A 25893-nucleotide genomic window follows, 5' to 3' on the forward strand; every position below is an offset into this window, starting at 1 on the left:
ATTAAAGAGAGAGAGGGAGAGAGAGAATGGGCAGGAGGGAGAAGGAGAGAGAATCTGAAGCAGATTCCACACTGAGCACTGAGCCCAATGTGGGGCTTGATCCCATGACCGCAAGATCATGACCTGAGCCAAAACCAAAAGTCGGACACTCAACTGACTGAGCCATCCAGGTTCCCCAGAAAGAATCAACTTTTGAAGTTATAAGAGACCTTAGAATCAATCTAGCTCACCTCATTTTACAAATGGGAAAACTGAGATCCAGCTAAATGGAATGACTCTAGTTCTATACCTAGTTAGTGACCAAACCCTGCCACTGCTCCACGTGCTAACATTGCCCTTCCTGAAGGGCTGGCTTTGTTGAGGGAAGGAAAGGAAGAAAAGGAGAAGTCTCAAAATCTTTCACTTATAATCTTGAGCAGTTACTGAGGTCTACCAGAAGTCCCATCAGTGATCGGGGCAGGTCTCATTTGAAATGAGGCTGTGGGGGGGGGGGGAAATATGGTGTAAGCTCAAAATGTGTTTTACTCAGTCACAGGCCCTATAACTTAGTCTCTCCCTCTTTTTTGTTAACTTTCATAGGACTGAACTTCTTTGCTCAGCCACCCTATAGAGAAGGCTTCAGACAAACTCAGAAACCTTAGCAATAACTTGCCAAAAGGCTCTGTGACAAAAATTTATAACAGAAGTTCATTCCTAAGCCTATTCATTCTTAAGGATAGGACTATTCATTCTAGAGCCAAAAAAGAATGTCTGCTGCTCCTCTGTGTGCGTGTGTGTGTGTGTGTGTGTGTTTGTGGGGGGGGGGGGGGCGGTTCATGCACATTCTGTCTCTTACTGTCACCAACCCTCTGGTCTCCCTCATCCTTGAAATTAGACTCCGAGGCTGTTCTCCCTTCCAAAGCACCTGTGAGAAATAACAATCAAAATAATGGGAGGGGAAAAGCTAACATTCTGCGTTATTGCCTTGCATTTAGATGGGAACTTGTATTTTCATTTTAAATGTAAATAATGCCTTTCCCTAAAGAAACATAAGTACAAGAACTGCATTTCTGTTATAATTGCTTCTTCATGGAAAGCTAAATGGCATCCTGGTGTCATACTGGCAGCCCTGCAGTGGCCTTCTGTGGGCTCTGCCCACGCCTGGCTCTGGCATTAGCTTGTCCTGTGACCTGGGATGAGCATTAACCTTGTTGAGAGGCTCAGTGTTGTCATCTAATATTTGAAGTGATGAAACAAAGAAAGGACATTCATTCATTCATTCATTCACTCACTCATTCCATACCTTTTTTTGAGCACTCCTATTCCTGCCCCATTTTCTGGAGATACAAAGATATGGGTGCTTGTTTTTCATGAGGTGCTTTTGGGTAAGAAGGAACCCCAGCTCCAGTGGGGAGGTTGTTGTGTAACTCCTGGCACTCCCCGCCAGGCACCCCTCCCACCCCCGCACAGCGCCCCTCAGGGAGCCGGAGCCAGGCGGCGGCCAGCTCACACCAGGCCTGGTTGCTTGCTTGCAGAGCTGGCTCGGGAGCTGCAGTTCAGTGTGGAAGACATCAACAGGATCCGCGTGGAAAATCCCAACTCCTTGCTGGAGCAGAGCGCAGCCTTGCTGAACCTCTGGGTCCTTCGAGAAGGCAAAAACGCCAACAGTCAGTACCGTTAAGCTGTGGGAGGCTTCTCCTTCCTAAGCCCTTGCAGGACCTCTTCACCCCAGCAGTTCTTCCTTCTCATTCCCATTGTGATCGTTGCCCTTTTTGCATCCTCTGTCTCTGTCTCTGTCTCTGTCACTCACACACACACCTCTCAGGGTCACGGGGTCCTCCAGACGGTCCTGTCATTGGAAGACAGGAGCGTCTTGGCCTCTGCCTTTCCCCATGTGACTAAGGTAACAGTCACACGTGGACGAGATGACAGCCTAGGTGCAGGGCATGTGACTTCCTGTTGAGTTTCTTAAACAATGATGACCATCCTCTCAGGACAGAGCACCCTGCCTGATGCAGTACTATCTTTTCCTCCAGTGGGGAGGGAAGATCTGTCTCACTCATTTCAGCTCTTCCTCAACTCAATTCCCAATCCTCAGAAACACTAGAGAGGAAATTGAGTGTCTGCATTTGCATCTCAAATCAACTGGCAGGGACCAAGGATTTCCAAAGGACAGTATCCATTTCTCCTCACTCTCATTCCCTGTGGAATTCCCCTTAGAAGACAAAAAAACAGTCTTTCCATGCTCTGAAATTGGCCACTGTTAGGGTTCAGAAAAGATCCGTGGAAGGATAACAAAGCATCCCCCCAAGAGGCAGGCAGTTTTGATTCTGACAAACAAGAGTTGCCTCTGCGTTCTGAGAAGATAATTCCACCATATTCCCCCACTTCCAACCTGCCTGCTTCCCGAGCCCCAGAGCCCGAGCCCCACACCCTTTCCACCCTGCCCACAGTGGTGAGAATCCCCTTGGCAAGCGCCCCTTCCCTTCTCCCCCCACGCAGTGGAGAATCTGTACGCAGCCCTGCGCAACATTGACCGGAGTGAGATCGTGAACATGCTGGAGGGCTCTGGCAGACAAAGCCGCAATCTGAAGCCTGAGCGGCGGCACACCGACCGGGACTACTCTTCATCACCCTCCCAGATGAATGGTGAGTGTCTCCCGGGAGGAGATGGGGCTGAGCTGAGTGCCACTTTCCAGGCAGCAGCGCGTGACAATTCATGAAACCATCTCCCCCTTGAGTAGGAGGTCAGTTCCATGGAGCCCCTCCCTGGTGGTGGTGAGAGCAGAAGCCAGCAAGAGAGACAGGTGTGCACACCTGTGCAGAGAGGCTCCCTGATGCTCTGGGCAGCAGCAGGCTCCTGGTCCGGTTCCAGAGAAGGGCTGGAGTCCGGGCAGCGGCTGGACTCCTGCCCCTCTCTACAGTTCTGTGCCAGGAGTGGACCCTCTTTGGGCTTGTGTCCCCATCTGTGAAACAGTCAGTGGTAGAGATGTAAGGGGCATAGGAGATTCTGGCCCAAGATCTGAGAAGCTGGCTGGTGTTTTCAGAGACCTGCTGCCGTCCTTCTGTGAGGCTAAGTGGGCTACTCTTCTTTGAGTCTGGTCTCTCCTTTTCTCTCTGTCCCTTTTCCCATCTCTTTCATCTCTCTCTTTTTAATATGCTTCAAGCATGGCATAGACACTCAGTGTGACCAGTCCTCAGGGGAGGCAACCCAGAGGCCCCTGACCTTTGTCCCTAAGGCCCTGCTGGGGGGGGAGGGCGCCCCTGTGCACCTCTTTCCTTACAGTAGCAGTGAACTTGGCCAGCTGCAGTAAGGAGGGGGGGCTAGGTGTCCTCCCCTCATTCTCCCTCACTTGCCCTCTCTCCAACCACTGGGCACACAAACAGCCCTACTCTTTGGTAGGAGCCAGGAAGCTAGGGTTCCAGTTCCTTCTTTCCCTTGATTCCATGAGCTACTGAGCTGTCTTCTCTTCTTTAAAGTTAGCAAGTTAGACTAGACTCTGAAGAGTCTTAATAGACCTTGAAGAAACCATTGAATTCAATGGTGCCTCATCTGTGAACCTGGGCAGCTACATGATGCTGTGCTCCCCAAGCTGCCATGTCCTGGCCGTCCCTGGTCACACACCCATGTGCTCCATGTGCCATGAGCGGACACGTTCTCTGCTGGTCTGGGCACGGGGCCTCCTTCAGCCAGTGGAGCCTTCATATGCCGAGCCCATCACCCGTTTCTCTCTCCTATGTCCTGTGTCTCCTGAAACCTGCCATCTCGCACCACCGCTGGGTGCAGGGCTCATCTGCTAATCACGTCCTGTCACCTTTCTCTTCTGCCTCTGACCTCACTTGGACATCTAGTCCACTCATTCTCTCACACTGCCTGTCTCTACTGCCTCCACCTCAGCCAGATGGTTCAGGGGCCAGCCACCTCCACAGATGCATGTCCAGAAAGACGTCAGCCCTTCCTCCCCACGTGTCTCAGGGCTGTGTGCGAGGGCATGTGTGCGCGTGTGCACTGCGAGGCGGGCTTGTCTCTGGCTCCAGGGGAGGCTGCAGACAGCACTCTGCTTGCTCTCATACCTGGCATAATAAAGCTCCAGGATGATGGTCCGCTGCCACATCCCTCAGGGGACCCGGCAGAGCATTGCAGGGACTGCTAGGTGGCCCAGCTCTCTTTCACAGGGAGGAATGCTGAGGAATGCTGAAAACTTCTGGAAATCCACATGGCAAAACGCTTTCCCTTTTCTCTTTGCTATCTGATCACTTGGTTGGGTTTCTTAACATTCCCGGTGCTGTTTCAGTCAAGTCAAATCAGCAGAGGTTTTGTTTCTTTGTGCCCCAATTATGTACCTAGAGAACAACAAGCACCTAGAATTATGCGTATACACAAGGCAGTATGGCAGCCAAAAATATGTTAGGAGGGTGGATCCCATGTTAAGTGTTCTTATCACAATAAAAAAAAAAAAAGAGCCCCAAACTCAGAAACTTAGGAGTCTCCCATTGGCCTCAAGACTTGCAGCCCCAGTCAGGCCTAGAGAGTCCAATGCCTAAACAGAGTCGGAAATCCCTCTGTGGGACTGGGTGCTCTGTGACTGGTGGGTGGAAAAGGCTCTGTTGTAGTTAGTCTGCTGGAAAATACTTATTGAAATGCCCGCCGCATGCCAGGCACCAGTCTGGGCAGGGGAGATAAATCAGTTTTCAGATAGACATGCACAAAAATCCCCTAAGACTCTGCCTCCATAGAGCTTACCTGCCATTTGGAGTTTCATGCAACTATGTAATATGCAAGTGAATGATATAATGAGGGAGGGAGGAAGAAAGGGCAGGAGCAGAGCTCAGAGGGCAACAGGAGGCCAGCTCTTACAGACTACCCTAAGGACATTGTGTTTCCTGGCAGTGAGACAGAGTGCCACTGGAGGCTTTGGAGTGAAAGACTAGCATGATCTCACCTAAGTGTTCAAAGGGTTCATCTCCCTGCTTGGCTGATTTTAAACAATCATAAACCAAATGCTTCTATGCATCCTGGCTTCCCTGTCCAGCCCTGTCACACCTTCAACCCCTCCTCCGGCAGGCCTCCTGATGGACACAATGCTCCTTACTGTGGCCCATGCAGACACTCATTAATAGACAGACACCTGTCTTGGTCTACTGTGCCCTCTGGCACGAGAATTGGCTTCTATATGTTTATCCTGCCCTCTTCCCTGTCCCAGGAAGACCATCCCATATCTGAGTACCATTCTGGCCTGAAAAGAAGGAGCAGGAGGGAGGAGAGGTAGAAAGGTGGGGAGAGAGCAGCCTCTTGTGGCTCCTCTAGCACTCTCCAGGGTAGGGACCCATGATGACTTGTCCTGGTTCTAGCTCAGCCCTCCACACTGATGTCACTGTTGTCCCTTGCCTCCTTTGCACTTATCTTCTTTCTTTGCTGTCTGAGCCTCCCTATGAAGCCATGGGGATGAAGGGCAGTGTTTCAATGCTCTGTGGTGTCAGGGAAACAAATCTGAGGCCTGTTTTCCTTCCTTCCTGGTTCCTCTTGCCATATATACCTGGCCTGGTCAGAGCAGAAGGGAGCTTAAGTTCAAACGCCACTTTTCTTCCCCTATACAAGAGGGTAATGTGTTGGGCTCTTGGGTAATAAACATAAAGGGAAAAAAATGCCTATGAAACAAAACAAAACAAAACAAAAAGCATGTTTTAAAAAACAAATCAGATTTCTCATATAAAAGGGAAAAAATGGACATCTCACATCCATACTTGTTAGGTCCATTTGCTTGATAAATTGGATGTAGTAATGTCTACTTAGAAATAAAATGTGTTTTACCTCTATCAACTCCTAAATACAACTGGTGAATGTGGCTCTTGTCTGAAGCAAGGTTGGCTGCCCACGCCTTGTCTAGTTTGCTACTAACATTGAACTATGAGAGTGATCATTACATCTTGGTTAGCAGAGACCCAGGAGGCTAACCTGAGATGAGGAGAGACTTGGGGAAGGACTACTGTCCTGTGCTCTGCCCCAAAGCAGTAGGTATAGTTGCGTCTTGCCTGACTTCCCCAAAATGCAACCCCAGAGCAGGGAGCTCTAAACTGAGGGATGGGCTGGTGACTTAGGTGTGGCAGAGCCACACAAGACTCTTAGAAAGATAGATAATACTTCTGAAACTCAGCCTAGGGGATTCAGCAGACCTTATTATGGTCTGGCCCACCCTAGATTTTGTGAGATAATCCTCATGAGAATGTGCTTAGGCCTTATGAGCATTGCTCTGACTTAATAGTCATGGTCATTGACACTGTGTATGGCCACCCACAGACCCAGATCTAAGTTTATGGGGATGTGGATAGATCAGTGGAGCCTGATCTTCCTCTCTGGAGCCTGAGAGGGAACAGCAAGGCATATGCCCTAAACACTATTTCTAAAGGAGGGGCTCCAGGATAAAGAAAAAGCAGGAAGTCCTAGTAGAGGGTGTGTGTGAGTTCTTTTTATTTTTTAAAGATTTTATTTATTTATTCATGAGAGACAGAGAAAGAGAGAGGCAGAGACATAGGCAGAGAGAGAAGCAGGCTCCTTTCAGGGATCCCGATGTGGGACTCGATTCCAGGACTCTGGGATCAAGCCCTGAGCTGAAGGCAGACGCTCAACTGCTGAGCCACCCAGGTGTCCTTGTGTGTGAGTTCTCTTCATGGACACATCCCATTGGGTTGAAATTCCATTAAAGTAAAGACCATGGAAATTTTAAGGAGGGAAGATCCCAAAAGATGCCCAAGAATGAGCCTCAGGTATACTGTGGCCAGTATAGCTACCCTCTTCCTGTCCTTATCAGGTCTTACAGAGGTTCCCAAAAGTGACAGAATATTCACTTGGCTATATCCAAGGGGATTTTTAAGGAGCATTCCACTTCTGGCCAAAATGAGGTAAATAAATAAGGACTGAATATAACCTCCTGCTTAAAACAATCCCCACCTCCCCACCCCTGCTCCCCAAACCGGGCCAAATATATGAAACAACAATTCTTACAACTTTGGACATTAGTCAACAAGAGACAGTGATCGATGCGACATGGGAAATAATTGAGGAAACTCTATATAATTGCTAGTTTCCAGGTCATGACAGGGGAGAAAAATCCCAGAATTTTCCCTGGGTTGAAGAGAAGTTGTTGAAAATCCAGAGAGAATGGGGCAGCTAGAGTTCCTGAGTTATATAGTATTAGGGAAGACATAGCTGCTTAGAGAATTCTGTAGATCTTCAGAGGGTCCCCTGCAAGTTTTGATTGAGTGGTAATTGTCTATTCCCAACAGTCAGACTGATCATTCAGAGATATTGCATAGTGGACAAAAAAGAAATGGAAAAAAAAAAACCTAGCCCTAGTTGATCAATACTCCAGTCCTGTCTAATCAACCTTGAAAGTAAACCTCAAAAGGATCAGATCATTTCCAAGTTACCTAACTGCATAACAGAACAAAGCTCAAGATTATTCATAGGAATACAGAAATATCTAGCACTTACCAAGATAAAATTTATAATGTCTGACATCCAGCTAAAGATTACTAGACATTAAGAGAGATAGAAAAATGTGAACCATAAGAGAGAAAAATTAATCAATTAAAATTGACTCTAGGGCAGCCCCGGTGGCCCAGCGATTTGGTGCTGCCTTTAGCCATGATCCTGGAGACCCAGGATCAAGTCCCACGTTGGGCTCCCTGCATGGAGCCTGCTTCTCCCTCTGCCTGTGTCTCTTCCTCTCTCTCTCTGTGTGTCTCTCATGAATAAATTTTTAAAAAGTCTTAAAAAAACTGACTCTAAACTGAAACAGATGTTAGAATTAGCAGACAAGAATGGTAAAGCAGTTATTATAACTGTAGTTCAGCTGTTAAAAAAGTTAAGTAGAGACATAGAAAACATTTTAAAAGATTCAAACCAATCTCTGAGAGATGAAACTATAATGTGTAGGATGAAAAATACATTGAAAGGGATTCAACATTACAGAAGAAAAGATTAATGAATATGACAACATAGTAATAGAAACTCTTCAAACCCCAGAGGAAAATAAATTTAAAAAGCATCAGTGAGGTATGGGGCAATTTCAAGTGACCCTATCTTTGTGAAAATAAAGTTCCCAACAGAGAATGGGTGAAAAAGCATTGGAAGAAATAAGGGCTGAAAAATGTCCAAATTTGATGAAAACTATAAATATACAGATCCAAGAAGTTCAGTGAACCACATGCTCAAGAAACATGAGAACAACTATGGCAAGGCATATTTTAAACAAACTGGTCAAAAGCAGTGATAGAGAAAGTCTTCAAAGTAGCCAAAAAGAAAGGACATGTTATGTACAAAAGAACAAAGATAAGGAAGACATCAAACTTCTTGTGAGAAACAATGCAATTCAGGAGACAGTGAAGCAACACCTTTAAAGTAGATCACAAAAGAAAAATAAAAAGTAGATCACATATTTAAAGAACATCTCCAAAGTAACCTAGAATTCTATACCTAGCAAAAATAGCTTTCAAAAATGAAGGCAAATAAAGACTTTTCAAAACATACAAAAACTGAAAGAATTCATTATCAGGAGACTCCTGCTTCAAGCAACATTGAAAAATAAATAAATAAAGTCTTTCAGGCCAAAGTAAAATGATTCCAGCCAGAAATATGGATCTACAAGAAGGAATTAACAGTGCCAAAAATGTTAACTGTGAGGATAAATACATAATTTTCTAGTTAGCTACATTATTTCCTCATTATTTAAATCTCTTTAAAAGGGATCCCTGGGTGGCGCAGCGGTTTGGCGCCTGCCTTTGGCCCAGGGCGCGATTCTGGAGACCCAGGATCGAATCCCACATCGGGCTCCCGGTGCATGGAGCCTGCTTCTCCCTCTGCCTATGTCTCTGCCTCTCTCTCTCTCTCTCTCTCTGTGACTATCATAAATAAATAAAAATTAAAAAATAAATAAATAAATAAATAAATAAATCTCTTTAAAAGATAACTAACAGCATAAACAAAAATAACAACAATGGAATGTTGGATTTATGACACATATAAAAGTAAATGTATGACAATAGCAGAAAAGTCAAAGTCAAGAGGGAAAAATTGAAGTGTACTATTATAAGGTGCTTATACTATATACCAGGTATTATAATTTCACTTCAAAGTAGACTGTGATGGGGTACGTGGGTGACTCAGTTGGTTACACATCTGACTCTTGGTTTCTGTTCAAGTCATGGACTCAGGGTCATGGGACAGGCCCTGCCTCAGGCTACATACTTAGTGGGGAATGTGCTTCTCCCCTCCCTCTTGCCCTCACCCCACTCACATACTCTGTTTCTCTAAGATAAATAAATAAATATATATTTTTTTATTAAAAAAAAAGAGTAGGCTGTGGTAGTTCAAGGATATTATTATGAACCTTAAAGCAACTACTGAAATAATAAAGCAAAGACTTATACCCAATAATCTATCAAAATAGATCAAATGGAATCATAATAAATTTTAATTAATCCAAAAGAAGACATATAATAAGAAAAAGAGAAGAACAGATGGGATAAAAAGAAAAGTAGAAATTAGGAAGTGATTTAAACCTAATCATGTAAACAATCTCATTAAATGGAAATGGTCTAAATACTCCAATTGAGGGATGCCTGGGTGGTTCAGTGGTTGAGCATCTGCCTTGGCTCAGGGCATGATCCCAGAATCCAGGGAGAGTCCCACAAGGGGCTCCCTGCATGGAGCCTACTTCTTCTCCCTCTGCCTATGTCTCTGCCTCTCTCTCTCTCTCTCTGTGCACTTCATGAATAAATAAATAAAATCTTTTTTAAAAATAAAATAAATACTCTAGTTAAAAGGCAGAGATAGGGGATCCCTGGGTGGCTCAGCAGTTTGGTGCCTGCCTTTGGCCTGGGGCATCGGGACTCCTTGCATGGAGCCTGCTTCTCCCTCTGCCTGTGTCTCTGCCTGCCCCTCTCTGTGTCTGTCATAAATAAATAAATAAAATCTTTAAAAAATAATTTTAAAAAAAAATTTTTTTCAAGGCAGAGATAGTCATACTGAATATACAGGTAGATCTCAACTATGCCCTTCAAATATCATAGCATAGATTCCTTATAAATAAAAGGATGAGAAAGGATCAACTGTGCTAACATTAATCAAAAGACAACTAACATGCCTATATTAATATCAAACAAGTAGATTTCAGAACAAAGAATATTACCAGTGATGAAAAAAATTTTCATAAGTAGTTCATCAAAAGGGCATAACAATTCTAAATGTTTATGCACTTAGTAATATAGCTTTAAAATACATGAAGCAAAAACAGAAAACTGCAGTGAGAAATACACAAAACTGAAGTTGAGTGGGAGATTTCAGTATGTCTGTCTTGAAAATTGATAGAACAAGTAGAAAAATCAGTAAGCATATAGAAAATTTGAACAACACTATCATCCAGCTTGACCTAATTGACATTTATAAACATTCCATCCCATAACAGCAGCATGCACATTCTTTTCAGTTGCATCTGGGACTTATACCAATATGGACCATATTCTAGATTATAAAGTGAGTCTCAGGTTTAGAGAATTTGAGATATACAAAGCATGTTCTCTGACCAGAGTGAAACTAAATTAGAAAACAAAAACAGAAAATCTGGAAAATCTCAAACATTTGGAAACTAAATAATACACTTCTAAATAATCCATGGGTCAAACAGGAGAATAAAAGGGAAATTAGAATATATTCTGAGTTGAATGTAAGTAAAAATAGAAGACATCAAAATTTATAGGATGCCAGTTGTTGTGTGTCGGGCCCAGCTTATCAATAGCTAATATTGTGGCTGGACCAGCTCTTGTGTTTATTATGATTACAAGGTGCCTGGTAGCAATAACCACCAGGAGGCTTTGGAAGTTAAAAGTTTATTGCTTACAGAACTGAAAATTACATAACATTTTTAGGGCCACATAGCAAGGTTGTGAGAATAGAGAGAGAGCAAGCTTGGGGCTGGGGTTCTGCTTTTTGGGGGGTTGAGAGTGGGGGCCTAGGGTTTTATGGGCTCACTTTTTTTTTTTTGAAGATTTTATTTTTTTATTTTTTGAGATAGAGAAAGAGCACTACAAGCAGGGAGAGTGAGAGGGAGAACCAAACTCCCCACTGAGCAGGGGAGCCTGAAACAGGGCTCAATCCCAGGACCCTGAGATCATGACCAGAGTCAAAGGCAGACACTTAGCCAACTGAGCCACCCAGGCTCCTCTCATGGGCCAACTCTTATAAAACATAAAAGTGGGAGTTTAAAGCGTGAGAAAAGAAAAATCAATATTGAAATCAGCCAAGATCTCCATAACAAAGGAGCCTCAGTCAGGAGAGGTGGTCTGGCCCTTTATCTAGTCATGTGGCTGGTAAAGTGTTTGAGATAGCCATCTTTGGGTTTTGTTTTGTTTTTTTTTTCTATTGGAGTTCAATTTGCCAACATATAGCATATGACCCAGTGCTCATCCCGTCAAGTGCCCCGCTCAGTGCCCGTCTTTGAAGTGGATACCTGGGCAATCAAAGCGTCGGTCATTAACTTGCATTACAAAAAGTCAAAAAGAAAAAAAGAAAGAGAGAAAGAGAGAAAGAGAAAGAGAGAGAAAGAGAGAAGAAAGAGAGAAAGAGAGAAAGAAGAAAGAAAGAAAAAGAAAGAAAGAAAGAAAGAGAAGAAAAAAAGGAAAGAAGAAAGAGAAGAGAGAAAGAGAAGAAGAAAGAAAGAAAAAGAAAGAAAGAAAGAAAGAAAGAAGAAGAAAGAAAGAAAGAAGAAAACCCAACAGCCAGGGCTTACACTATACTGATAAGTACTTTGGGGGGGGGGGGGGAGTACCCACATGTGATAAGAGAAACATTCTCAAATTTTAAAAATTAACCACATGGGAGAAAGGACATATAGCCAGCCTATGCTAGCTATCTTTTCCCACCTAAGATAGAGGGAAAATATTGTTAATACTTGTGAAGTTCATAGTCCAGAGGCAGAGAGGCTCACTAGAAGACTGAAACCTAATCCTGGGACTGTAGAATGCTTCTCCTCCCCCCACATCTCACCACTGCATTACTAAAGGCTTATTCACAGCAGTTCCTTTTATCTAGTACATCACCTCTGGATATCAGGAAAAATTTATAAAACATACCAAAAGGCAAAAACCACAGTTTGAAGAGACAGAGCAAATGTTAGAACCAGACATGGCAAGGGATGTTGGAATTATCAGACTGGGAATTTAAAACAACTATGATCAATATGCTAAGAGTTCTAATGGAAAAGTAGACAGCATGTAAGAACAGATGGGCAATATGAGCAGAGAAATGGAAATCCTAAGAAAAAAAAACAAATACTAGAGATAACACTGACAGAAATGAAGAATGCCTTTGATGGGCTTACTAGTATACTGAACACAGCTGAGGAAAGAATCTCTGAGTGTGAGGATATGTCAACAGGAATCTCCAAAACCAAAATGTAAAGAAAACAAAGACCGAAAGAAACAGAATAGATTATCCAAGGAGTGTGGGGCAACTACAGAAGGTGTAACGTACACATAATGGCAATACCAGATGGAGAAGAAAGAAAGGAACAGAAGAAATATTTGAAAAAATAATGACAGAATTTACTCAAATTAATGTCAGATACCAACCTCCAGATCAGAAAGCTTAGAGAACACAGTAGTATAAATGCCAAGAGCTACACCTAGGCATATCATTTTCAAATCATAGAAAGTCAAACATAAAGAAAAAAATCCTGAAAAAATAAAAACTCAAGGGGAAAACACACCATTCCTATAGAGGGGCAAAGATAATACTACATATGACTTCTCTTAGAAACCCTACAGATAAGAAGGAAGTGGAGTAAAATATTTAAAGTGTTGAGAAAAGAAAACATCAACATGGAATTCCATATCCTATAAAATTCTATGCTTCAAAAGTGAAAGAGGAATAAAGACTTCTCAGATAACCAAAAATTGAGGGAATTTGTTGCCAGCAGACATACCTTGCAAAAAGTATTAAGAGATGTTCTTTTGAGAGAAAGAAAACAATATGGGTGAGAAACCTGGATATACATAAAGTAAGGAAGAGCATCAAAGAAAGATTAAGGGAAAATAGAAGCCTATATTTTCTTACTCTCAGTTGATCTATGGTTTGTTCAAAACAATAATAGCAATAATGTATTCAATTATGTATGCTTATGTATGTATCTTATGCATGCACATATGTGTGTATATGCTTGTATACAAGTGAAATGAATGAAGAGAGACAGGACAGCAATGGTAGAAGGAATGGGAAGGAGGAATTAAGATTACTTTGTAATAAGGTACTCACACTACTTGTGCTATAGTGTTATTTGAAAGTGGACTACATAAGTAAATATTGCAAACTCTAGGGCAACCACTAAAAACTTTTTTTCAAAGAAGCATAACTAATATGCTAAAAAAGGAGAAAACATAGAATCATATAAAATACTCAATTAAAATGACAAAAGGCAAAAAAAGAATAGAAGATAAAATAGGAACTAAGAACAAGGGTAACCAGTGGAAAACAGTAACAAATTTATGATACCTATTAAGCTAACTATATCAAGAATTACTTTGAGTGTCAATGATCTAAATGTACCAATCGAAAGACACAGAATGCATCAAAAAGCACATCTTGTCTACATGAAACCCATATTAAACACAAAGACATGTAGATTAAAAGTAAATTGGTGGACAAAAGTATAATGTGTTAACACTAATCAAAAGAATGCATGAGAAGCTACATTAATTTCAGACAGAAAGAGGGGCATGACCTAATGATAAAGAGGTCATTCTCCAAGAAGGCATAATAATCCTTAATGTGTATGTGCCTAATAACAGAGCATTAGACTATGGGAGGTAAAAACTGAGAGAACTGCAAGAAGAAATAGATGAATTCACTATCAGAGTTGGAAGCCTCTGCACCCCTGTATCAGAAATGGACAGACCTAGTAGGCAGAAAATGGGTGAGGATACACTTGAACTCAACCACACCATCATAAACTGGATATGACTGATGGCTATAGCCTACTTCATCCAACAACAGCAGAATACAGATTCTTCTCAAGTTCACATGGAACATTCACCAAGATAGACCATGTTCTGGGCCATAAAACACACCTTAACAAATTTAAAAGGATAGAAATAACAAATCAATGTAATTCATCAGATTAACAAACTGAAAAAGAAAAACCATATGAGGGATCCCTGGGTGGCGCAGCAGTTTGGCGCCTGCCTTTGGCCCAGGGCGCGATCCTGGAGACCCGGGATCGAATCCCACGTCGGGCTCCCGGTGCATGGAGCCTGCTTCTCCCTCTACCTATGTCTCTGCCTCTCTCTCTCTCTGGGTGACTATCATAAATAAATAAAAATTAAAAAAAAAAAAAAGAAAAACCATATGATTGTCACAATAGATGCAGAAAAAAGTATTTGACAAATCCAGCATCCATTACTGATAAAAACAACAACAACAACAACAACAAAAACTCCTAGCAAAGTAAGAATAGAAAGGAATTCATCCAACCTGATAAGGGGCATCTACAAAAAACCTGAAGCTAGCGTTACACTTAATGGTAAAATACTGAATGCTTTCCCTCTGAGTTCAGTAACAAGACAATGATGCCTACTTTCGCTGCTTCTGTTCAGCATTAGAGATGCTCGCCAATACAGTAAGGCAAGCAAGAGAAATATAAGACAACCAGATTGGAAAGATAGAAGTAAACTCTTTAATCACAGATAGTAAGATCAACTATATAAAAAATCTCATGGAATCTACAAAAGAGTGATTCATAGGTGAGTTTAGTGAGGTTGCAGAATACAATTTCAATATATAAAAATTAATTGCATTTCAACGTTTTTTATCCTAGCAGTAAACAATTGTAAATTGAGGTTTTAAAAAGTATATCATTTACAAGTCACATTGAAAACATTGAAATACTTTGAGATTAATCTGGTAAAAGATGTGAAAGACTTACATGTTGAAAATTACAAAATATTACTGAAAGCAGTTGGAGAAGACCTAAATAAATGTAGAGATGCACCTTGTTAATGGGTCAGAAGACTTGATATTGTCACTTCTCCTTTAAACGATCCATATATTTGATGCAATCCCAATCAAAATCCCAGCAGGCATGTTAAAAAAAAAATCCCAGTAGGCTTTTCTTGTAGACAGAGTGCTTCTAAAATTCATATGTAAAGGACTTAGAATATCCACAACAACTTTGAAAATAAGCAAAGTTGGAGGATTTACACTACCTGACTTCAAGATGTATTACAAAGCTACAGTAATCATTACAGTGTGGCATTGTCATAAAGATGAATAAATCAGTGGAACAGAATGGAGTTCAGAAATAGAACCACATATATATGAACAACTGATTTTCAACGAAAGTGCAAAGGCATTTTGGTGTAGAAAGGATAATTTTTACAAATGGGGCTGGAACAATTGGAAATTCATAAGCAAAAATGAACTTGGATTCATACCTTGCATCAGCATATACAAAAATTAATGCAAAGTGGATGGTAGATTAAATGTAAAACCCAACACAAAAGCTTCTAGAAATAAACATAAAACTGTAAAACTTCTAGAAGAAAACATAAAAGAAAACCTTAGAAATCTTAGGTAAGGCAAAGATTTCCAAGACAACACTGAAAGTGCAATCTATAAGAAAAGTGATAAATTGGGCTTCATCAAATTTAAAATTTTGTGATTCAAAATACGCTGTTAAGAAAGTAAAAACATAAGCCACAGATTGGGAGAAACTATTGGAAATGACCATCTGATGTAGGACCTGTATCCAGAATATACAAAGAACTCTCAAAATTCAATATTAAGAAAACAACCCAGTTTTTAGAACAGAAGATTTGAACAGACAGTTAACCCAAAAGAGATACAGATGGCAAATTAGCACCTAAAAAGATGCTTCATAGTCATTAAGGAAATAACATGTTAAAACTATAAGGAGATACCACTAACCACCTGTAAGAATGGCTAAAATGCAAAAGGCTGATCATACCAGGTATCATTGAGGATATGGGGAACTGGCACTCTCATACACTGCTGGTGGAACATAAATGGGACAACCAATTCGGAAAATACTTTGCTTCTTAAGAGGTTAAAATTGGGATCCCTGGGTGGCGCAGCGGTTTGGCGCCTGCCTTTGGCCCAGGGCGCGATCCTGGAGACCCAGGATCGAATCCCACATCGGGCTCCCGGTGCATGGAGCCTGCTTCTCCCTCTGCCTGTGTCTCTGCCTCTCTCTCTCTCTCTCTGTGACTATCATAAATAAATAAAAATTAAAAAAAAAAAAAAAAAAAAAAGAGGTTAAAATACACCTATCATATGAGCCAGCCACTCTGTTCCTAGATGTGTACCCAAATGAAAAAGCATGTGTTCACACAGACAAGCAGCTTTATTTGTAACAGCCCCAAACTAGACTGGAAGCAACTCAAATGTGCATGAACAGGTAAATGGATGAACCAACTGTGGTATATCCATCTAATGGAGTACAGCTCAGCAGGAATAATGGATATTTCATCAATACGTTCAACAGCCGTGGATGACCAAATAACGAGGTCTAGTGAAAGAACAGACAGGAAAGAGTATACACTGTCTAAGTCCATTTATATAAAGTTCTGGGAAATGCAACTCAATGCGTAGTGATAGAAGCCCATCAGTGGTTACCTGGGAATGGGGACGCAGAAGCAAGGATTACAAAGAAGCGTGAGGACACCTCTCAAGGGCGATGAATATCCCTCTTTTCATTGTGGTGATTGTTTCTTGGAGCTTATAAAATTATCTCTTTCAAATATGTGCACTTACTGTATGTCAACTATACCTCAATAAAGCAATTTTTAAAGATGCTAATAGCAGAATCCAGTGACAAGACCACTCTCACCAACTGTGTGCCCTGCGCCACCTGCTGAACCTCTAGTTTCCTAATCTGGGAAGTAAGAGTAATATTGCTTTCCTTGTAGAGTTTTTGTGACAATTAAAAATGACATATTAGGTATTTTTTAAATAAAATAGATGCTTGATTAGTAATAGAAATGATATAATAATGTCTTCAAGAATAAGAAAAGGGGCACCTGGGTGGCTCAGTCAGTTAAGCGTCTGCCTTTGGCTCAGGTCATGATCCCAGGGTTTGAGTCCTGCATTGGGCTCCCTGCTCAGTGAGGAACCTGCTTCTCCCCCTCCATCTGCCCCTTTCCCAGCTCATGTGCTCTCTCGCTCTGCTCTTTCTCTCAAGTAAATGAATAAAATCTTTAAAAAAAAAAAAAAAAGAAAAAAGAAAAGTGATCACTTGAATAAAATGTTCTGCTCACATATATTCCAAAGAGATTTCCATGGAGGGTTTGAAGGCCATCGGCCCTGGTTTTTCAGTTTGTAGGTCATGGTTCCATATACAATGGCTTGGATTTAACGGGAAGTTTCGGCCCACCCATTTCTCCTACTCTCCCACCTCCTCTTTGGTCCTCCTCATTTGGCCAGAGCTGTTAGCTCCACAAGCACAGCCCCATGCTGCCAGCCACCCAGCACCTGATGGTCTCTTTCTCTTCCTTCTCATCTTGGGACTTGAAAGCACAGAGATTTGTACAGATGGGTCAAGGAAGACAGCTCTCCGGGGTAGATTATGAGAGAGTGTAGGTCAATCACACAGCATGGTTCCTGGCACCCGGAGCACACATGTAAATCAGCAATTGTAGTTTTACTACACGTGACTGAGGTCATCTGTTCTGGCTCCTGTGTCCTCCTCACACATCTGGAGAGCTCTCTGCATGAGTCGCCAGGGCCAATGGATTCCCAGTCCTGTTCTAGGAAAGTGAGAGGAAGAGGGAGACAGCATCTCTGCCTTTGAAGAGTGGACAGTCCCACGAACCAGCTTAGTGAGGGAGCACAGGATGGGTTCAAAGATGGGGGAAGCAAGGTGAGCTGAAGTCACTGGGAAAACATCAGGAGAACAGAGGATAAAGACAACCCGTCTTTGTGTACATTTGTGTGTTTGCAGTCCTCTGCCCTTTAGCACAGTAACTGGCACATAAGCGGACCTCGGTTAGTACCTTCTGGTTGAACAAGTGGGTGAATGAGGATAGCTGCAGATGTCTCAAGTAGAGAAGACGTGGGAGAGCTGGAGCCAAGTTCCAGCCTTCGCATGAGGAGGGTCCATTTGGCTATGAGAAGGGCCAAGCCCAGGGAAGGACTGCATGCAGGACGGTGAGGGGTAAATGGCAGGATGCAGAGTCTAGACGCTAGATTAGGGGCCCCTTTGGGCACAGGAAGGTCCCTAGAGACTGTAGAGGCAGCCTCGTCTGTGCCCCACAGGGTCCTGGTTTGGTTCTACTGGGTCTTTAGACTCCGGTTCCTCAGATAAGCTGAGCTGAATGAAGAAGCTTGTCTTCCAGTCCCTTCTGCCACCCACACACTGGCACCAGCTCTGAAGGGGAGTCAGAGGCCTTGGCTTCTCCATGGACCCCACGCCTGCCTGGAGAAGAGCAGAGGAGCCTCCTGACAGAACAGTGCCCATTCGGCTTGCACTCATTCCTCCTGCACTTACATGTGTTGCTTACTCAGGCTCCAAGTCCCTCCTGAACAGGAGGAAGCCAATGCCAGAACCAACAGAAGACTAGCAGAAACTCCTAGCTGAGCCAGCCACAAGGAACAGATGTCTGAGCGGCCTATGGTGACCACCAGGCCACGCATTTAGGGCCCGAGCTAGCCGGCTGCAGTGCGCGGGTCCCTGCCCACCTGGAGCTGGCGTGAGCAGTGCAGGGCCAGCAGGCAAGGAGCTGCAGGGCAGGTGTGCCAGGTGCCTCTGCTGCCCTCTGACCTGACTCCCTATGCTGAACCCTTAGTACTCCCACTTGTACCACCTTAGATCGTTCAGGGTTTTCCAGAACCAGTCTGCAACTTGAGGAAAAGTTGCTTCATCTGGAACCAAGTGGTTTCCCATTTGGCCACCCTGCTGAGAGTGGGTGTTCAGTGGACCCCATTAGGCCCCTCCAGCTTGGTGACTGCCCCCAGATCAGGAGGTGCTGTTCCCTCCCTTTAAGACACATCCCTGACTGATACCCCAAGGACTGTGCTAAGGGGATATTTTGAGCAAAGAAAGAGCAACATTTCTTTCTGCCTAGACATCAAGAAGTGGGCTTTCATCGGTTGGAGACAAATTGGAGCCCAAATCCTTTGGGTCAAAGCTTCTTGATCTGGCGCTCGGAACTGGATAAGAAAGAATTCCAGTCTCTTGTCTTTGCCATTCAGCAAAGGAGCCCTTTTCTCCCCCACCACCTCCTGGCTGTCCCCTGCCCATCCCAGAGCCTTGTCTCTCCTGCCTGGGTGCCCTGGGCAGCAGCCACAGGCCTGAGCATTGGCCACTGAGCTTGGAAAGCCTCCTCCCGGAATGTGCATGCCTCTCTGTGGCTGTGCCTGTGTGTGCGTGTGCATATGCATGAATTTGCACATGAGTATGTGTGACAAAAATCGCTTCTGGAGCATGTTGCCCTCTGTCTGCCCATCCAGGTTACTCCTCGCTGCAGGACGAGCTGCTGTCCCCTGCCTCCCTGCACTACGCGCTTCCCTCTCCGCTGCGTGCAGACCAGTACTGGAACGAGGTGTCGGTCATAGATGCCATCCCCTTGGCGGCCACGGAGCATGATGCCATGCTGGAGATGTCTGACATGCAGGTGTGGTCTGCGGGCCTCACGCCCTCCCTGGTCACTGCTGAGGACTCCTCTCTGGAGTGCAGCAAGGCCGAGGACTCTGATGCCACCGGCCACGAGTGGAAGCCAGAGGGGGTGCTCTCCGAGGAACCCCAGGGCCCCACACTGGGCTCGCTGGACCTTGTGGAGGACGATACAGTGGATTCAGATGCCACAAATGGCCTTATTGATTTGCTTGACCAGGAAGAAGGTCAGAGGTCAGAAGAGAAGCTGCCAGGTCCTAAGAGGCAGGAGGACTCCACAGGTGCAGGGCAGGACTCAGAGAATGAAGTGTCTCTTGTTTCAGGCCAGCAGAGGGTGCAAGCCCACATCACAGAATCCCCCAGCGTGAGTCGGGTGATGGAGCCAAGCCAGGAGAGGTAAGGGCTGGGCTGCTGTGGCAGGATGCTTGTCGTCTTCCTGGGCTTTGGGTGAGATCGTGCCCAACAGGGAGCACAGAGGGAATTTAGGTACTGCTGTCCTCCTGCCCCCCTTCCACCGCCTCCTAACTGCCCGGGAGTAAGCAGTTCTATGTGGTGCTGGCTTGCTCAGGCCTCTGTCCTGTATGGGTGGAGCTGTGATCTGTGAGGGCCAGATGCCCCAGAGGCCCCCGGAGATCCTGTGGCACGCAGGAGAGAGGCTGGGTGGGGGGTTGGCATAGGGGAGGGCATGAGGAGGGCTTGGTATGGCCGCCTCTCCAAAGTGCAGCTGAGGATAGGTGCTCGGGGCCCCTGTCGCTATTGGGTGCTTATCATTGAAGACCATATTTAGAAACGTAGAAGCACCGGGACCGGGGATGTTATTCGGCCAGTCACACAGCCTGCGTGTGACAGAGCTGATAATGGTGCCCTTCTGCTTTACCCCTTTGAAGGTGTGAGCCTGGTGGGCTTAGTAGGGGCACAACAGAGCTTTCACCTGGGGAGGGACTGGTGATTCTCCCGGGTGGCGCCTGGGCCTGCAGCAGGGCAGCAGTGGGCAGGCAGTTCAGGCAGGAGGGCCTGGGGCAGACACGGAGGGTCTCAGGCCACAGGCCCGACTCACATCCATGGCAGTGGGCCCGCCCTGCCCCCGGGGCTGGCAGAGTGTGGAGGGCCACCTGGCCTGGCTGGACAGGCGCAGGAACTGAGTCACAGTGGCCCTTCCCCCGAGTCACTTCCTAAACCCTCCCTAAAGCACGGAGATAGCCCGTGTGCCCCTGAAGACTGTGCACACCACCATAGCCAGGTGGCTCAGGTTTGGCCAGGATGTGGAAAACCTGTCCTCATTTCTTTCCTCTTCCCACCCACCTGGCTCCTCGGGTCTGCTCAGAAGCCCAGGCTTCCCGGGCCCTTCCCTGGGGTCCACTCAGGGTGGCCCGAATACTGCAGGCAGAGGGAAAAGAAAGCCGTTTACAAAGATGAGACGACAAGGATTTATTTCCTCTCATTTTCCTTTCCCACTCGAATCCTTTGATGAGCAGGGAGAATTGGATGATGGGGCCGTGAGGATTCAGAGTGAAGCAGTGGCATCCCCCGGCGTAGGCCACCACCCCCTCCAGCACCCCACGGCACAGGCCATTGAGCTGCACTGACTGGGCGCGTGCTGCGCACACTGCGTGCAAGCTGCCCACTGCACCACTGTGGGGAACCAGAGGGCCTGGTGCTAGGTCTCGGGATGAACAGTTCGGTTCTCTGACCTTGGCCAGCCCTCCCATGGGGACAGGTGAATTTCGTTCACTCACCCAACAGTAGGTATTGAGTGTGCCCAGCGCCTGTAAAATGTGCCTAGGTGCTGGGAATGTGGCATTGAACACCACAGACAAAGTCTCCACCTGCCAGAAGTTTATGTTCTGGTGGGGAAACGACAGTAAATGAGATAAAACCAATGAAATGGAAAGCATTAATAAAAGGGAAAATAAATAAATAAATAAATAAATAAATAAATAAATAAATAAATAAATAAATAAATAAATAAAAAAAAGGGAAAAGTTAGAGGCACCTGGGTGGCTCAGTAGGTTAAGCACCTGACTCAGTTTTGGCTCAGGTCATGATCTCAGGGTCGTGAGGTCAAGCCCCACATCAGGCTCTGTGCTGGGCATAGAGCCTGCTTGGGATTCTCTCTCTCCCTTTCTCTCTGCACTGCCCCCCCAAAAGGGAAAAGTTAGATGATAGTGCTAAAAGGGAAAATAAAGGAGGGTAGTGGGTAGGTCGTATGTATGTTTGTGGAGAGCAGATGGCCTAAATGAGGGCTAGTGTAGCTGCAGAAGCCTGAAACCATGACATTGGAGTAAAGACCAGAAGGAATTAAGGGGTGAGCCTTGAGAATACAGGAGGGCAGCTCTCTAACAGGAGGCCTGGCCAGTGCAAAGGCTTGCAGTGGGCATAGTCGAGGAACAGTGAGAAGATCACTGATCCCAGCACGGCGATTGAGGAGGGTTATGGGGCTAGACATGGCAGGCCTTGAAGTCCTAGAAAGACGAAAGACTTTGACATTTACTAGATGAGGCATGGAGCCACCAGAGGGTTTTGAGCAGAGGAATGAGGTGATGTGACACCTACCTTGAGAGCAGCCTGATGTGTCCAGGCCTCGAGGCGGGGAGATTAGCCAGGAGATGAGCGTTGCTGGTGGTATGGACCAAGATGGGAGCTGTGCTGGTGGCAACAAGTGATTGTGTTCAGGATATATATTTGAAGGTTGAACCGAAAGGGTTGCTGGCAAGTAAGATGTGGAGTGGGAGAGAAAGAAAGAAGTCAGAGTTTACTGGATCCTCGATCTGACCCTTGGAGGCATGGAGATAATGTTTGCTGCGGTGTGGAGGAATGGGTTGGGGAGAAAGTCACAGGATTGGACTTGACCGTGCTATCCTGAGACGCCCATTAGACCCCCAAAGAAGAGATGTGCAGAGGCAGTCGGGGGGTATACACATCTGTAAGTGAAGGAGGAGATGCTGTGTGTGCACGCCTGGGTGTGATGAGCACACAGATGGGCTGTGAAGCCACAGATTGAACGAGCTCACTTAGGAAGTGGATGTAGGTAGAGAATGAGATCTGGGAACTGAGCCCTGGGGTGCTCCCGTGTTCAGAAGCCAGGGAAATTAGGAGAAATCAACAAACAACAACAAGAAGTGGTAGCCGGGGGTGGAGGGGAGAGGGGGTAGCAGAAACCAGTAAAATGTGATGTTTTGGAAGCCATAGAAGAGTGTGCTTCCAGGGGGGTGGCCACTTATTGGATGAGCACTTATTGAATCAGGACTGTGGAGTGCAGGTGGCCTGAAGGGCTGGAGGGGAGGCAGGTGAGGTGATAGGTGTGGAGACCTGGTGACGCCCAGCAGTGTGAGCCAAGTGCTTCAGGAGCCCGGGGTAGAGAGCCATCCACTTAAAGTGATGGGACCAGTAGTACCGGTACCCATGGCCCCCTCCACCTGGACAATATGGATGGACCACTGTGCCTCTCTGGACAGGACAAGGAGCCGTATGCAGCACATGCTGGCTGTGTGTGATTTGCTCATGCAGCCTTATTCCTCGGGTGTATAGTACAGGATGGGGGGCCAGGGCTCTGAGCGGGAGGGTGTCTGAGCAGCCAGAGACTGAAGGATAACCAGGTGTCCTTTCTCTCTCCCTGGACCCCAGGCTGCAGGACTGCAATGAGGAAGGCTCCATTGTCTCATACCTGCAAGATGCTGCACAAGGTTTCTGGCAAGAAGAGGTCACCCAAGGTCCACCCTCATTCCAGAGTACGGTCACCACCATCCAAGAGCTGGAGCCCAGTGGGTCTCAGGAGCATAAGAAGGTCCTGGTGTCTGCAAGTGAGCACTTTTGGGAAGAGCAGCCAGAGGCTGAAAGCACCCCGGCTGACAGGGAACGGAGACGACAAAGCCACCTCGAGTGGGTGCAGGAGGCTCAGAGCACTTTCTCCCAGATGGCAGAGGTGAGAGTCTGCACAGAGGCACCTGCTGATGCCCACACCGGTGCTCGAGGGGCCTGAGGCCAAGGGCAGCCTCTCTTTCAGGCAAGCCCCAGGCAAAGCATGATTCACTTCTTTAGGAATTGTGGCAGTGACTTCAGTTTCTCTAGAAGTAAGGATACAGAGTCACTGTCTCTGCTGAGACAAGAGAAGAGCTAACATTCTCGGAGCACCTGAGGATCCCAGGCAGGGCCTGTGTGGTTGTCATGCTTATGCTGCATTGGCTCTCAGCTCTTATTCCCATGTGGCAGCTGAGGGTTGAGCAGCTTGCCCAAGGTCACAGGGTCAGAGATGGGCTTTGGAGTTCCGTCTGGCTGATTCCAAAGCCATGGGTTTTGTTTCTTTTTCCACCGTGTTTTAGGAAGGGTGTAGAGCAGAGAGGCTTGGGCATTAGGCTAACTCTGGTCCTACCATGGTCTTCGTGGCCACAGACCATCCCCTCTCTTCTCAGCACCTTGGTTTGCTCATTGGTAAATGAGGAGTGAATGGATTATGGCAAGGGTTCGCTGGCTTGGGAATTCTGTAATCCTCTGGGTAGGGCTCGGCACATGGACCTGGAGAGGTGCCCCACCTCATTCTGACTTAGGTCTCTGCCTCCCTCAGACCCCCCTCCCCACTTTGGGTCTGCCCTGCTGTATTGATTTTATCTATTTGCTTTTACTTCACTCCCCAGTCCTATTCCCATGGACACCCATTTTAATGTGTTTGGGGAATTTTTTTTATTATGAAAAATTGCAAATAAATGCAAAAACGGATGGAATAGCATATTCATTTCCGTGCACACACCACCCAGGCTCTGCAGTTACCCAGTTGTGGCCAATCCTGTTTCATCTATACCTACCCCCTCTTCTCTCCCCCACCGTATTTTTTGGAAACAAATCCCAGGCATCTTACTAAGGTGTGCCTTTTTAATGTATGCGTTCTTTAAGAAATTTGCATCGCTGTCCCATGCCTGTGTATTTTTAGTGCATGCATAAACAATGCGTTCTGCATTTCTTTCTTCTGATTCAGTCCTTACCACTTCCTCACCCAGGAGCTCTTCCTCCCCTGCCTCCTGCTGCTTCCTCTTCTCTCTCCGCCCTGCTGGAAGCCAAGGCCTAGTGGGCACCTGGTGGGGGGGAGGTGGGGGGCATGGCTAGGCTAGGTTAGCTTCACCGCAGTCCTGGGTTACAGGCTACAAAGAACTGTGAGGAATCTTTTTTTTTTTTTTTTTTTTTTTTTTTTTTGAACTGTGAGGAATCTAATAAGGTTTTATTTAGACTACTTCCCGCCAAGTACGTGCCTCCAACAGAACAGGTGGCCAGGTCCATCTTGGTCCCCAGACCACTCTGTGCACTCTTGGCCAGCACACTATTCTTTGGCACTTGTCCTGCTCCTAATAGCAGGCACTTGGCTGAGAGCACAGGTGCTATGAACTGGGTCTGTGCTCCTGATTCCTGGGGATAGACAAGGATTCCAGGGGCCTTCTTATCCACGGCCCCTCTTCAGTCAGCCTCTGGTGAAGGGAGAACTGGGGAGAAAAGAGGAGCACTCCTGGAACTCACAGGACAAGCTTTCTGGGTCACAGGGTCCAACTGCCTTGTTTATAAGGAAGGAGGCCACAGGGTCCCAGAGAGGCTGAGGGATTCTCCAGGGTCACACAGCAAACCAGTGTGAGGGCCAGGAGTGTCTGGATCTCTTGCTTCCCAGTCAGAGCGAGTGAGCGTGCAGGGCCACCAGACTAATGCCTTCCAGGTCAGGGTTAAGATGGCATACATGAGCCAGGGTCCTGATCATCTGAGAGGACCTGGGGGGCGATCATGAGGCCCACTTAAAGCAGGGGTTTGCAGAGCACTTCCGGTGAATCTCTGAAAACACTGATGGAGAGAGAGAGAGATGCCCTATAATTTGGAGCTAGGGAGGCAAGCCCGAAACATCTGTAAGACATTCTTCTCTGAGGCCACAGATGGAAATACCTGAAGTTGGACACTTCTTGGCTGGGCCCAAATCGAATCCTTGCCAGTGCCCAGCTCCTTTGCATGTGCGATGGGCTTGTATTTCTCTGGGTGCTTCCTTGTCAAAATGCGGCAGAATTGCGGAGTGACAGGAGTTGGAGTCCGACCCTTTGGATTACTCACTCTGACTCTGCGCCTCCACTTCCTTTGAGTCAAGTGGGAAAATCATAGAACCTGCACTTGGCAGGGTTGTCGGGAAGCCTCACCTAGTGGGTATGTGCGCACACACGCCGCACCTGCAGAACAGTACACACCGCCAGAAGGCTCCTCCCGTGACCCCCAC

The 25893-nt window shown here is 45.8% G+C and overlaps 1 protein-coding gene across 14 annotated transcripts in view; it reads left to right on the forward strand.

Moving 5' to 3' along the window:
• The window catches only part of ANK1 (ankyrin 1), a 216452-nt gene that overhangs the window by 180210 nt on the left and 10349 nt on the right, over nucleotides 1-25893 (forward strand). For 11 of the 14 annotated variants that reach the window (XM_038559956.1, XM_038559957.1, XM_038559950.1 and 8 more), the window contains 4 exons: nucleotides 1515-1646; nucleotides 2482-2628; nucleotides 19496-20054; nucleotides 23283-23580. In XM_038559956.1, coding sequence (XP_038415884.1) covers nucleotides 1515-1646; nucleotides 2482-2628; nucleotides 19496-20054; nucleotides 23283-23580 — 1136 coding nt within the window. The remainder of the gene's footprint in view (nucleotides 1-1514; nucleotides 1647-2481; nucleotides 2629-19495; nucleotides 20055-23282; nucleotides 23581-25893) is intronic. The other 3 variants (XM_038559960.1, XM_038559958.1, XM_038559959.1) reach the window with 1 other exon arrangement.

This window comes from Canis lupus, chromosome 16, assembly GCF_011100685.1.
Source record: "Canis lupus familiaris isolate Mischka breed German Shepherd chromosome 16, alternate assembly UU_Cfam_GSD_1.0, whole genome shotgun sequence".
Taxonomy (NCBI): Eukaryota; Metazoa; Chordata; class Mammalia; order Carnivora; family Canidae; genus Canis; species Canis lupus.